This window comes from Neophocaena asiaeorientalis, unplaced genomic scaffold (assembly GCF_003031525.2).
Source record: "Neophocaena asiaeorientalis asiaeorientalis breed wild unplaced genomic scaffold, Neophocaena_asiaeorientalis_V1.1 scaffold272, whole genome shotgun sequence".
Taxonomy (NCBI): Eukaryota; Metazoa; Chordata; class Mammalia; order Artiodactyla; family Phocoenidae; genus Neophocaena; species Neophocaena asiaeorientalis.
The window spans coordinates 320,574-335,444 of record NW_020175403.1 but is presented as its reverse complement, the minus strand read 5'-3'; the positions used below and the strand labels follow the sequence as shown (position 1 = coordinate 335,444).

At 43.6% G+C, this 14,871-nt stretch overlaps 1 protein-coding gene across 1 annotated transcript in view; it reads right to left on the bottom strand.

Annotated features, from left to right (window-relative positions):
* RGMB (repulsive guidance molecule BMP co-receptor b) overlaps nucleotides 1-13,590 on the bottom strand; it is a 22,888-nt gene extending 9,298 nt beyond the window's left edge. Inside the window, exons 1-2 of the mRNA XM_024766963.1 lie at nucleotides 13,398-13,590; nucleotides 7,792-8,300 (exon numbers count right to left, since the gene is read on the bottom strand). Of these exons, the coding sequence (XP_024622731.1) occupies nucleotides 7,792-8,300; nucleotides 13,398-13,545 (657 nt within the window). The 5' untranslated portion in view covers nucleotides 13,546-13,590. The remainder of the gene's footprint in view (nucleotides 1-7,791; nucleotides 8,301-13,397) is intronic.
* Nucleotides 13,591-14,871: the final 1,281 nt, after the last annotated feature.

The following is a 14,871-nucleotide window of genomic DNA, read 5'->3' as shown; positions in this document are numbered from 1 at the left end:
GGGGCGTGGGGGGGGGGGGGGGGGGGGGGGGGGGGGGGGATGGGCACAGGGCCAGGGTTCAGCACAGCTGTTTTCCAAACCAATGGGGATTAGGAAATCACAGTCTCATTGATCATTTTTCAGTTTTGGTGATTTAAAAAGCAAAAGGGCTTGAAGGTCTCCACAATACACTCACACTCTGTCACTTGTAGGTTCAACTGCAGGTTCCCAGGGGTATTAAAAAAAAAAAAAGCAAAGCCCAGGAACGAGGTGGTTACAGGCAGTGACCATATATTCCAAGAAGCCAGTTAACTGGAAAGTTACAAAACAATATCCTTCTGTCTTCATTTTCCTGAGGCAGGGAGCGGGGAAAGCATGAACACCACATAAATGCACACGTGTGCTTATGTGTGTACTCACGCACACCTTTAGATGGAAAGATTAAACCCTGACCCCCTTTTCAGGAGCACATGCAGAGCAGATGGGAAGTTAGTATTTAAATGCTGTCACATCAATTCTATCCACAGTGTGTATACTAAGTTCCAACACTGAAAGAACCCACCAGCAGTAGCAAAGGTACTTTGGGCTCCAGCTCTTAAAATAACCAGCTAACTGGGACATACAGACCTCCTCTCTCCACAGACCCAACTTCACCTGAAGTTCTTTCTAGACCCGACAGCATCATGTTTTCACTACAAGGCTCTCCAGCTAAATTCTGCATCTTAGACGGGTGCTGCTATTCTTGTTAGTTATTACTTACTGACAAGCTGAGCAGTTTAAGAAGTCCTGAAGTTACCCCACCCATGAGAACACAAAATTCAAAACAGTGGAAGAGCAAGTTCTACTACAGTCAAAACAAATAAAGACAAAATGGGTAAGGTAGCATTTTTCATTGTTCAACACTGTAGGTAACTATCCCACATTCCGCACAGGCAGAAACTGTTTGGTTAGCATTAATTGAAGCCAACAAAAAAAGTACCAACCATCCAATGTTTCCTTCTTGCCCCTTCCTCTCAAAATGTTAACTCAAAGAAAATTTAACAGGGCAGAGAGAAACATTTGGAAATGTGACAGAAAAACAAGTTCTAACTCTCAGCTGTGCATCAGACTTGGCCTCCTGCCTCTGGCTTAAACTATGAAGGAGTGTGGATTTGTTTTAAAGGAGTAGAGGCCCACAGCACTCGCATGGAATCCTGGCTGGCTCAGGCAGGCGTTGGGTTAATTTCACTTATAAATGGGGGATTACGAAGGTCCTTTTTGTCCTTCCAAACCACATCTGGCACAGAGGGAGCGGCACAGAGAGATTCAAAATATAAAACTGACAAGATACACAGACACAAATTTTTTACATTTTTAGACAGTTTCCACTAACATCTTCCATGTTTCTTCATTCTATTCCAGAGAACAGAAAGATGATAAAAGACTCATTACCCAGAGTACATGAATCTGTATGAACAATATAAAGGTGTATCTTGTTTGGAAAGTACAGCATAAAGAATAAACAAGGCAGGCCCATTTTCACCTTACAAAATGATCTTTCACACTTACAGATACATCATGGAGCTAATAATTTCTCCTTCTTTTCCTTCTTCCTTTGCCCACATATACTTTTACCTCCAGGCAATCCGAAGTTTCATATAGTTCTATGAAGCAAAGCTGAATAGTTTCTGGGCCTGAGACCTTACAATCCAGTACAAACGAGAGCTATGCAGGAAACAGAAAAGGACAAATAGGAATACTACCACCTGCAATTATAGCTGATTTCTGCTTTTCTAAAAACTATTCTTTAATGTTTCAATATTATCTCTACAATAAATAAATTCAGGGAGGATAAGGTTATCTAAGACATGTTTTCATGTGTCTTAAAGATGAGATAGAACCCTGAAAAAATGATTTTAACTAAGAACTGGTGATACTGATGGTCAAATTCCCTAGAAAGCTTTCTGGTATTAAATCAAAGATCAATAACCTTTCAACAGTGGCAGCCAGGGTTCTAGAGCCTGCTAGGGTATACAGGAGTGAGGAGACCTGGGTGCAGGTGAGGGGCCACCTGAACAGTGGGAAGTGAAAAGGGAGGCTGTGACAAATCCTAGGAGTAAGAACATTGACCTGTGATGGTGACCAGCGGGGACAGTCAGGCCCTGGGTACAGCAGCCCATCTCTCTGGCCCAACCTCCTGGTCCTTCCTGACACCCGAGACAACTCGCAGCACTTGGAACCAGCTTATAATGTGGGCCACCAATGTTCTAAGAAGAAACCCTGCAAATGGCTTTTTCCTCCCCCCACACAAACCCCACAATTCTCCACTGACTGCTGCAAAGTTTAGTTATGTGCTTAGACTGAGGCAGAGACAACATTCACCTCTGCATCTCCCATGCACAATAGGCCCTTTAATGCTGGGTGTTTCAAATGCAGCACCACATTATACATTTTATCAGAGAAATGAATATAGTATACGAGCTGGGAGCTACAACTGCAAACTTCTTTCCCATCTGTTCTGCAATATGCCTCAACTGGTGTTATAACTTTTTTTTTTTTTTTTAGCATTTCTGCAAAACAAGGAGGACCATGACAAGATGCAAATCTTAAAAAGATGGCAAGAATTAGCTGCATAACAGATAATCGTAACAAAACAAAGAGCAACCTCAGATTTTAAGGATTAGTTACAATGTATCTGCAAGACAGCATGTGCTCTCTGGAAGGAAAGGGCTCTATATTCTCAAAGAAACTGCCACGTGTCCCTTCTGTAACAATGTTGCACGAAAGCACAGTGTCCATGTATTCAAAACACAATCTGGCAGAGGGAAGGATAAAGCATACTGATGGTCAAATTCCCTAGAAAGCTTTCTGGTATTAAATCAAAGATCAATAACCTTTCAACAGTGGCAGCCAGGGTTCTAGAGCCTGCTAGGTCTAGACCTGCACCCAGGTCTCCTCACTTCCTTAGTCCACAAAAATAAGAATGATCACCACTGTGTAGCTCACATTGTCTCCATGAAGATACTAAAAACATAATTGGTTACAAAAACTTGGCTACAAAGAAATGCACTAGGCCTAGGGTCAAGAGAGGACAGATTTCCAAACCTTGATCCAAAGATATGCCTAAAAAAGACAGTGGAAAGCCTCTGCAATGCAGGCGCGTCTGCTCTGATTTTGTAACCAACAGAGAATGACCCAGAACATTGGTTTACATGCCCACATTTGGTTGTCGAACAACAGTTCATGCTAAGGGGCATCAGAAAGGAGCACAGGATCCAATCATGCTCTAGGACCCTACAAGTGAAGAGTATTTTATCATCAGGGAACACCTCGGGTTATACAGTTTGATGAAGATAGTAAGCAAGAATGGGTCAAAGGGACTAAGTCTTCCTGTATCTCTAGTATCATCAACCAGTGGAAGTTTTCAGGAAATTTCCCAGAAAGCAGCTAGAGTTCAGGACTTAGGGATAATTATGGACTTTCAAAGACAGGGTCTCTTACCATGCTTTGGATAGGCACTGAAAGCTACTGCCCATGGGGTCACTGGGAGCTGGTGGCCCATGGCAGCAGCAAGAATTTACAAGGCACCTCAGAGTACCTGTTCAACAGCCACCCGGCTTGGTCAAGCACAAAGAACACACCTCTTCCCCAAAGTCAAACTGCATGAAGGTAAACCACCTTCTCTCACTAAAGGATGAAGTACAGAAAAATGTGAAGATCTATAAAGGACCTGCAGTCATCTCAATCTCCCCTCCTACTTGCAGTTTTGTTTCACTGAGTTTGAAGAACAGCATACAAAAGCTAGAGTGATGAGAAAGGACATGATTACATTAAAAGGAAAAACAAAGCAAAGGTATACCAATTATTTGTACAGAATAATTTTTTAAAATATTGCCATTGTTTAGGTGTGTAATAAATTCATCCTTGAAATTTTTTGGTTAAAGGAATCATTTTAAATGCACCTGAGAGACTGGTGCTTTTAAGACATGTTACTAGGAATACATTTGTAAAGTGCAGAATCCTTTCATAAAATAATTTATACCAAAATCACCTGTAATCAGGGCACATACAATTCCTTATTAAATCCACATAAACAGGGATACATAGATGCACAGAATGAAGTAAAAAGGAGTTGAGGCTGAGAGGCTGGCAAAGAGAATGTGGAAGAGAAGGTACAGAAGCCCAGCATCCCCACAGATGACCTGGTTATTTACCTGTGTGAGGCCCAGGAGAGATACTGGCATTGTGTCCCCTCCCCCACCCCCAGCCCAAAACAGAAACTGCTTTTCTTCCCATGTAGCCAGCGCTGCCAGTTCTAAGCCTGCCGCCTCTCTCATCTCTCTCCCGCAGAGTGCCTGCAGGCCAGAAGCTGCCCCTTACAGCCAAAGGTGTAGAAGGTGGCCCAGAGCTGACATGGATCTCAGCAGAGGTGTGCAGGTGTGCCAGGAACCCTGGCAGCCCCAGGGCGGGGAGAGATGAAAAAATAGCCCTGGTCTCCCCTTTAGGAACACATCTAGCTGGCAAGGTGGCCAACCATACAGACTCCTGGGAAGGGATCCCCAACAGGCTGGTGGAGGGCACGACATAAACCCAGTGGACCTGAGAAGGCATACCTGCACGCAGCATGGCCGCCGTTTCCCAGGGAACGGGGAGAGAAAGTAGACAAGGGAAGATGAGGCCAAACTGTCAAGCACTGCAGGTCTTGCTGCCCTACACTCACTGCTTGCCATGTGGATAAGGAAAAGTCTTAGCTAATAAATGACCCCTTGAGTATACAGGTGACTCTGTAGTTTAGATTTTTTTCCCCCCAAGCTTTGTCTTTTCGTGATGAGGTTTGAAACGTGGGTGTTTAGGGGCAGGCAGAGCTCACAAAGACAGCCTTGAAGATGACTTGCTTAAGAAGCCAGGTTACCAGGACTGAGTTGCCTTAGGGACTTCCCTGAGCAAAACACCTGAGTCTAGTGCTTCAGTTTAGTGCTGAAGGTGGTGAAATGAATGTTTGCTTAAATACTATAATTTTGGCATCACAACCAGCCAGCCTCTATGATATGACATCATTGGTCAGTCTTTAAATCTAGTGACACTGAGCACATAGGTCATTAAAAATGCTTGACCACAGGATGACACAGTATCCGCAATGTGCAGTGCTGGGTTATCCAATGGCTGGTCTATGTATGTATTTAAGGTCTCAGTAAAGCTGGGACTCATATAAAAAATTCTTCTTAAAGGTTTCTTGAAAACAGTATGACAGTAGACATCAAGGAAAAAAAATCAGATCTTTTTTGGAACTTATTTCTTATGTACTTTTTTGTCTCATTGTTTTTATTTTTATTGCCATCATTTTTTCATTGCTTAGAATTTTTAAAAGGTTTCATTTTGGCCCTGGGTTGGTAAAAGGAAATTGCAGTGCAAAATTTTAGGCCTTTGTTTGGTTTCACCAGCAGAAGCCATACCAACATGGAGACAGGCCTCAACAGTAACCTTCCAGATGCTTTTGGGGGCTTTGGAGAGAGTTACAAAAAGAAGAAGGAAAGAAACAACTACTAGAGGTCAGAGAGTAATTTGTTGCTGAACAGCATGGTCACCAGATGTGGGGAAATACTTTCCAATAGTGCAATTAAAGACCAAACATTCTCACTGTCTGCTTGAATTTATGTTAGAGGATAATTTTTCCCCTCTCCTTTCTGGAATGGGTAAAATCTTTGATCCTTACCAAAGTGAGGGAGAAAACAAATTGTATTTATTTATTTGCTAAAAACTATGAGGGATTCAACCACAACTGAAATAGAATGATCTAAAGTCCTTCGATGTCAACTATTCCATTTATATAATGTTAATACTCATAAGGTAACCAGTTGTCCCCAAATATTTTCAACATGATCAGTAAAAAGTATAAAATTTTGAAAGGTTGAACACCAAACAGAAGTGACATGTGACTGGATGGAAGGCTTGGAAATCAAAACTTTGGGCTTGTGAAAAGAAACAATATAGCTGACCCCTGAACAACAGGAGGACTAGGGGCAAACCCCTGTGCAGTTGAAAATTCACATGTAACTTTATAGCTGGCCCTCTGTATCGAGAGTTCTGCACCCAAGGATTCAACCAACCATGGATCGTGTAGTACTGTAGTATTTACTACTGGAAAAAAATCCATGTAAGTGGACTGGTGCAGTTCAAACCCATGCTGTTCAAGGGTCAACTGTATTTTCCCATGCACACAGCACTTATTAATCTCAAAAGTATCGTTTGAAGGATACCGCTCCAAGTCCTCAATTATTTACACAATGATTTTGATGATTTTCTACATTCCTAATGGAACTGTCTTCTGAATTTTCAGTGTTATGTCTTTCCAAAGACTATTCCCAGGTTTTATATCCTATGACTGCAATAATGATGGATTTTTTGCCCATGGCTTGTCTTATGACTTCATAATTATACTAACTTCATATCATAACATACAGCAAATACATATTTTAATATACAGATAGGAAAAATTACTTGCATACTTGTGAAACACAGAGGAAGAAAAGTTTGAGATATAAGATTTGGAAAGGTAAGCTTGGGCTTTATTGGGAGTTGAAGTGTAAATAGTTTTAAGTTCCCCTAAGATGTCTAGATCGATGTAATAGTCTTTGTTCAGAGCAATGACTTCTAATCTTAGATTTGTGACACCCCCGGGGTGTCTCCATACATCTCTGGAGGTGCTGTAAAATTCCCTCCACAAAATGTGAAGTAAAGTAATTTAAATTCACTTAATAACTATGCCACATATGTTTGGAGGCAAGGGAGGTGTCCTGGAATCAAAAGAACAGTCATTAAGTATTATAAAAGCTTGTTCCCTGTCAATTATATTTTAGTCTAAACCAACTGATGAAAAGATAAACAAAGGAAATCAAGCAAGATGAGAAAACCTGTATGTGTGATTTTGTGGCTGGAGGAGACGGTAAAGGAGCTGCTTACTTGGGACGCTATTTTCATGGACAACCCTTTTTGACTGCTTTATTTATTAACACCTGAATCAGCTCGGACTGGCAACTGGAAAGCCAGTCATAGCTCCTCTCCACCTACTTGCACTAAGACACTGGTGCCTTAAAATTGGCTTAGAGGATCTCTATTCAGTATTAGTTTCTTTAAAACAAACAAACAAACAACAACCACATACACTGGCAGCTAGACAGGGTAAGTTTAACTTAACTATGTCAGTTTTCCCCTCAGGCTGACTTACATTTTTATCCTGAGATTACATGGGGTTATAAATCACTGCTCTGCAATATCCAATTCTTAACTTCCTTGGTCACCACTAGGTTAGGAACTAAAACACCACTGTGGGCTTGCCACTGAGAAGCTGGCTTATAGCCATTACATTTTACTATAGCTTCCAAGTTCCCAATAAAATTTCCTGATGGGTTACTGCCTCTGGCTTCACAGCGTTCTTTATTCAGAACACCCATTTCAGTCATCTGATAAATCTGAACATGGATTTCTTCAAGAGCCACGCACATCTGCACTTAAAAATGACACCACTGAAAAAATAAAGAACTTTTTTTTTCATTAAGCAAGCCTGCCTTTTCCCTAGAGAACCCAACTTCAATGTTTACTTTTTATTTTTCATATCACTGCCTATTTAAATTTAGACCCACATTTTACCTAAGCCCTAGAATTCCACTGAGAAATTTTTTACCAAGTAATTTTCATTTAATCCTTCATCCACCCTGCGTGCCAAGAAGACCAAGAGAAGCTCCTTTTAAACTAGGTCTTTTGTATCACACTTCAAAAGTTGCCTGAAGAATCAAACTCTGAAAGTTATTGGAAAGAAGAAAAAAGTACACTTGCCTTATCTGTAGCAGTAGCACTGGATCCAGGGACCACAGGCACATTCGTCACTTGAACTGAAAGATAATTATTATCTATGAGTGGCCAGGCCCCTTCCACTTTGCATGTCTGGAAGTGATCCTTGAAAGTTCTAAGGTGAGGATCTCCGAACAAGCCACAAAAAAGGTAATTAGGAGGGTTCTGGTCCCCTCCCCTGTGTTCTCTGGCTCCCGCGTGGCTATGATAGTTACAAGGGTCATGGGTCACTTCAGGGTTTGTGGAGGATGTGGGTCCGTCCTTAGAACAGTTCCTCTGGCTCATGAGGTCACTGATACCCAACACAGCAGAATGGTATACTAGGTTACCACGGCAGGCTTTTGAAGTTCGCTGGGTGCAGCCGGCATAGGCACGCAGAGCCTTGCAAAACTCAGAGTCAAAGCCATCAATGGCAGAGTTCAGGTGTGAAGTCAGGGACACAAAGTCTGTGGTACATTTCTGGATTCGACATTGGGCTGGCTGTTGGCAGTCACCTATGAGAAAGAAGATAAGAACAAACATTTTTCAAATGCTTCACAACTTCCTGAGCTACATGAGAAAATGACATTCTCCTCTGGGAACTGTTTGTTCTATTTCATATACTCCTATTTTAAGAAGGCCTTCAGAAATAGGACTGTATTGTGCTTCTTGGCCTCTCACAAAGTAAGCCACTGGGAGAAACACTGCATGCAGCTAGTTAACTTGAAACTAAAGCATGGGCCATTGTGAGTAAACAGGAGTCTAGCCCAGTGTTCTTAGGGTAAAATTACAAGGGAACGATAAATGAAATATTTTATCAACTTTGCTATTGTTTATAGATTTTGAGAAAGATGTCTTTGCTTTAAGACCAAGTCAAAGATATGAACTTTGTTTTGATTTTGAAAACTGCATAAGTAATGTGCTTTGGAAATCACTGTCTATGCACAAAATCACGAGTAAAGCCTGCACACCTCAGGGAGGGGAAACTCCTAAATTACAGCATGATTAGTTAAAACACCTTTACCCGATTCTACTATGGCTATAGGCAAAGAATATCAGGAAAGAATCCAGGTACTAAGTTATTCTGCATTTCTTGAGGAATGTTTATCAACAAATTGCATATAAATTAACACTTAATCTCCTGGTTTCTATCAATACAAAGTGTAAATGTTCCCTTAAAAAAATGAAGTGATTGATTTGACCAAGCTAGGTATTCACTTACCCCATAACATCAACCACACTAGGATTCCAGCTCCTAAACAGTTCACCAGTAAAAGTACACTAAATCAAAAAGTACATAACACTGACAGGTGATCCCACCAACTATGTTTTTTTCCAGAAACAGAACCAGAGACAGAATTATTAGAGTATATATAAACTACTTTTCCCCTAAATCAACAATTCACATAAACTTAATGATTAATTCACATTAACTTAATGATTTAAGTCAAGCTAAAATGAATGAAAAATCATGTGATTACTGCCCTACTATTTAAAAAGTCAGTTTTCAAATTATGGTTTGCCCCTAGCTTCTCATATAAAAATTTGTAAAATCTCTCAAAGCACAAAAAACACAATGAACCGCCAAGACTAGGTCAGTGGTGTGCACCAATCAGTTTAACACTATATTCCTTAAAATGGGAACACCAGGATTACTGAAATGAGAAACAATTTTCTTTATCATCCACCTCAAATTTTATACAAATGAACTGTAACGCGTATTTGTATTACTTGCACATCCTTTATAGGTCTCTCAACCATGGAGGAGCCTCAATGTCAAGTCTTAGGTTCCTCATATGAGAAATAAGTAGGTTGTTCTACAGTAAACTCTGTGATCTTTTCTAGGCATAAAATATCTATTGTGTGGGGGGGAAATCAGTCAGTAGAGTATTATTAAATGTATAATTATGCAAGATTTAGGCATAACAAAACTTCAGGATAATATCAAGATTTAGTAATTTACCTGATAAAGACTTAAAACTAACCCTAATAATCATCTTAGAAAGATATTTTAATCTTTTCAGTAGTAAACTGCTTTTAAATCTGAATAAAATAGCCTGTAATCTCTGCTCATGGCATCAGCTGGGGAAACAAAGGGTAGGAAATGACAACCTCTTAAGGCACTTCCCCAACCATTCTTAAATTTCAAAAACCAAAAAGGGAAAAATATAGTCAAGACTGGATATTTGATTTAACACAAGTAAAAGAGATTAAAATATTTTAATATTTTGGAGCTATGAATTTACAGCTATCACTAAATCGCACTTAAAAAAATCAAATACATCTTGATGTGTTTGGTCCCTATGTTTGCTCATTCCAAAGTTGGTATTTATAGAATTCCTCTCTATAAAGTAGATCAAATCATTTTTCAACTATTTTTACTCAAAAAAGCAAAAATGCGAACAAAAAAATACAACAACCCCCAAAATGGTATTAAACCCATTTTACAGATGGGAAAATCAAGACAAAGGGACACTAAAGGCCTTGTCCTGGCTGGATTGTAAACAGCTAGTATGAAGCCCAGAGCATGGTGCCTTTCCTCAAATCCTGTTTTCATTCCTCCACATGTCACATCTCTACTAAATGCCTGATTCTCAAGACAGTACTTGATAGCTTAAAAAAAGACGTAACTACAGTATTTCTTTTAAAATCAGCTTCACAGTAAGCAGTAAGCAAGAAAATAAAATATGGGCCAAGATCACTCAGTAATGAACAGTTCTTGGACAACATATAAATGACAGCACAAGAACTTTCTGCTAAACTTGCAGTGCCTATTCTGTTATGGCCTATAAAATCTAGCCAAGCATACACTTACTAATAATTATTTCAAATAGTCATAAAATATCAGAAGTAAGACCAGCATGGAAATGCAGATGCAACTGTTAAGAAAGAGAAAAGCAGAATTTAGATTCCCAGCTCCTTATTTGTTCCTTTCCTTCCTCCCCCCCTCGCTTTTTCATAGCAGGTGGGTGCGGATTCCTTTGAGAAATCTCACATAAAACAGAACTCCTTGGGTTCCTTTGTTTTGGATGAGGTTTCTAACAGACTTTTCGAATAGACATGATGGGAGGGAGGAGGGCTAAACAGAGAGAAAGTGCATTTGGGTCAGCAGTTTCAGCCCCATCACAGGCTCCTGTATAATGACTAATTTGCAGCATACAGCCAGAAACATCCAGGCTTCATGAATTTATAATGACAATGCGCACTTTGCCTGTTATAGGCGGTAAAGTAAGCCTCCTGTCAAAATACCAAGACAATGCAGAGCAGAAACAATTTCAAGGATGCAGCCAAGAAGGCCATGAAGTCTATGAGTAAGCAAGGAACTCCCCTATTGGATCTCCATTCAGGAAGCGCAGAGGTTTGCTTAAGGGGAAAAAAAAAGTGAATAAAAGTATTCTTTTCATTTCCCAAGGGCAGAATTCAAAATCTGCAGCTACAGATCTATTTTTCAAATCAGGTCATCTAGGATGTGACAGTATTTTCATTCCGGTAAATGAAACTTACTAAGGGATTTGTGGGTCTATAGCTTTCATTAATGATCCAGACATAAAGACCTCACCATTCAAGACAGTTTCCTCAATGTCCGGACTGCACATGTGAATCTGCAGCCCAATCACCAGTTTATAATAAAAGAAATCAGATATGCTGAAGTGAATTAAGTGAAATGCAGAGCCATATGGGATGCAGAGGCAAATTATATGGATCCAGGCACCAAACATATGGTAGCCCATCTGTAAAGAGCACTCGGCTAGGCTCCCTGCTCTGAGGAGAAACAACCCCTGCATTTCAATAGCACTGCTCTTCAAAGAAATCTCTCAAAAAGGAGCCCTCTTTTCTATAACCAGATTAACTGCTCCATTCCAACAAGCTGTCCACAGATATCACTCACCACAGCAACTCTGGGTAGAATCTAATGGCGACTTCAGCGTGAGCACATTAGGATACTGAGAGGAGTTTCACATTCCAAGTTCTTGAACTAAGGCACCTTAATTTTCTAAACTTTTAAACCAACTTCTTAGGCCTTTCATGGGCCAGCGAAGAAATCTTCAAGGACCACATTCCAATCCTGTTATAGGACCCAATGGCAACTAAAGGAAACGATATCCAAGTAGTCAAGAGGGACACAGTCCTGCCTACTACTTCAATTTCCATTTCAAGAAACCTACAGTTTGACATTATGGACACTTATTTTTTTCACACAAAACCCTCCTGAGCAGATTTTTTGACACGTCATAAAAATTTTTCCATGTAACCATAAGCAAACTGACTTTATTTTCTAAGGTTCTAAAGTCACTAATTTAAAACCTTAATCATTGTAAAACTTGCCATTTACACTCTCTATTAAGACCTCGGTCTGTTTCCACAAGTGACAGTGTTAAAATGCAGCTGTTACATCACAATGCAAAGTTATGCAAAGTAAATTAAGTCGCCTACTCAAATGCCACATTTTTTCCCCATTACTTAAAAGACCTCCTGGATTTTTAACACTGCTGCTATGACTTAGTAAATAAATAAGAATTACTCCGTACAGTTGGGTGGCATTAAAGTTCAGTATTCTCCAGATCAGAGCGTTGTGACTGCTGTCCTACAAATACAGGACAAAAAGATCGCGAAGGAAAACTTACCTAATGCTCTAAGTGTGCTCACACTACAAGATAAATTATCTTTCAATTCGGTATAAAAAAAATTCTTTGTCTAGACCTGCTCCTAGAAGTGGTACTTATTAGTAAAGAGGATCCTAGATTTTTTCCCCAGCTTTATTGAAATGCAACTCACATATAACATCGTGTTAATGAAATGATTTTAAAAAGAAAAGTAGGTTACAACATGCTAAAAGGCTCATCTTCGCTAAGAAGAACGAAGAAGGCTTACTGCGTTAAGAACAGATTCCTCACCGCTGCTTCCATAGGGGAAGCGCCAAACCTCCAGAAGTCAAGACATCTGTCAGCCTCTCCTGGAACCCGAAAACACGCGGCTAGCCACAAAGCACGAGTTTTTCCAAAGAGGTTGAAAGCTGAATTAAAAGCAGCCTTCGCAAATATGAAAGAAATCCCAGTTTTAAAAAGTTTAAGTTACTTCGAGATTAACCCCCAGGTTTTCCAGCTCTGGTGAAAATCTTTCCATCTGGTGCGATTTCTTCGCCTCGCCGCCACCCCCAACTCCAGAGAAGCAGCACAAGGCTCCTAGTCACCCCACCGAGGCGGCGGCGGCTGCGGAAACCTGATCCCAGCCTGACTTTCAGTAAACACCAATGCAGAGAGCAATAAAGCATCCGGAACATTTGTCTCGGGTGCGCAGCCCCTGCCCGCTACATCTTTGATAAGTGGCTGTTGGAGGGGAGATTTATCAACGGTCCGAGCAGAAGGCTGGGAAGGCGGGAGGGAGGGGAAGAGGCCTCTCCTCTGCGCCCCGGGCGCTCCGCTCGGTCAGCGGGTGTGCTTCTGCCGCCGCCCCGCGAGCCCAGCTAAGGTGCATGGCAGGGGCTAGTGAGGCCTTTCCCGTCGCGCCACGCCGCCTTCCGCCCCGGCAAGCGCCTACGGGACCGGGGGTGTCGGGGAACAAAGCACTCGGCCCTAGAGCTGGCTCCCCTCGCGCGCGCGCGCGCCTCATACCTGCGTGAAGCAGCCCGAGGCTGAGCAGCAACAGAAGCAGCAATGCCAGGGGCGGCGGGCAGAGCCGGGGGCGGGGGCGCTGCTCAGCCCCGGCGGCAGCGGCGAGGGCGGCGGCGGCGGCGCAGGAAGATGCTGCTCTCAAGCCCATGCCCGTCCATGCAGGTCTCGTGGGCTCCGGCGAGGGCGGCGGCGGCGGCGCAGGAAGATGCTGCTCTCAAGCCCATGCCCGTCCATGCAGGTCTCGTGGGCTCCGGCGAGGGCGGCGGCGGCGGCGCAGGAAGATGCTGCTCTCAAGCCCATGCCCGTCCATGCAGGTCTCGTGGGCTCCGGCGAGGGCGGCGGCGGCGGCGCAGGAAGATGCTGCTCTCAAGCCCATGCCCGTCCATGCAGGTCTCGTGGGCTCCGGCGAGGGCGGCGGCGCGGGCGCCTTGGCGGGTCCCGGGCCGTGGCTGCGGCATGGGCCGGAGGACGCGCCTCGCTTCCTCTTCTTCCTCCTTCAGGCCCGCGTCGAACACGGGCCGCCGCCACCGCCGCAGCGAGCAGTGCGCCGCGAGCGGAGCGAGTTGGCGGCGGCGGCAATAGGGCACAGTGGCATCGTGGCGGCCGGAGACGGCGGCGGACGGAGGGAGAAGGGGCGGGAGAGAAGACACAAAGACCGTGAGCGAGTGAGGGGCCCGACCTGCAGCGCGCGGGCCCCCTGGCCGCGGCCAGCGTGGGCTCACCAAGCGTGGAGCTCGGGTGTGGACGAAAAGGAGGAGCACGAAGCCCCAACCAGCGGCCACCGCCGGCCAGGATATCTTTCCGCGTCAGCCCACCTCTCAATCAATCTCAGCCCCTCACTGCCGCCCTGCCTGTCCTACACCCGCCAATCCGAGTCGTCCCCACCCCGGCCTCGCCCCTCCCTCTAGCTCCATTGGCTGAGAGGCGGACGCTCTGGGCCCAGCCCGCCACTCGTAGGGCCCAAAGCGCCCGCCCCTCCGTGCCTCCTCCTTCTTTCTGCCTGCCCAGTGTAGTTTGAGTTCCGCGTCCGCCCGCTGCGAGTCCTGTTCTTCGCGCCCGGGCCCAGCCTCCCTCCGGCTCCCTCCTCTGCTCTCCCTCCACCCACTTCTGCGATTTACTGTTTCCTCGCGCCCAACTGAAACAGGCGACAGCAACTTTGTCCTGGCTTCGTTACAAAGGCACCGGCCTTTGACCTCTCCTTGAATTAATGTGATCAGGTTCAACCTCCCTCCATGACTTTTATTAAAAATTTCTTTTTCATCACCCTCATTCTGTCCCTCCAGCTCCAGCTACGGCTACGGCTCCTTGGAGGAAGCGGACGCTTTTACCCTGAGCCTTGCGGCAGGTCCCTTCGCAGCCAATCACATCTGCGGAACCGCGTTCCTAGCCTGTTGTGGACTTTTGGTAAAGCTAGCACCCAGTCGCGTTGGAAATCCGAATGTGACCCACGGTCCGGAACAAATCGGATAGGCTG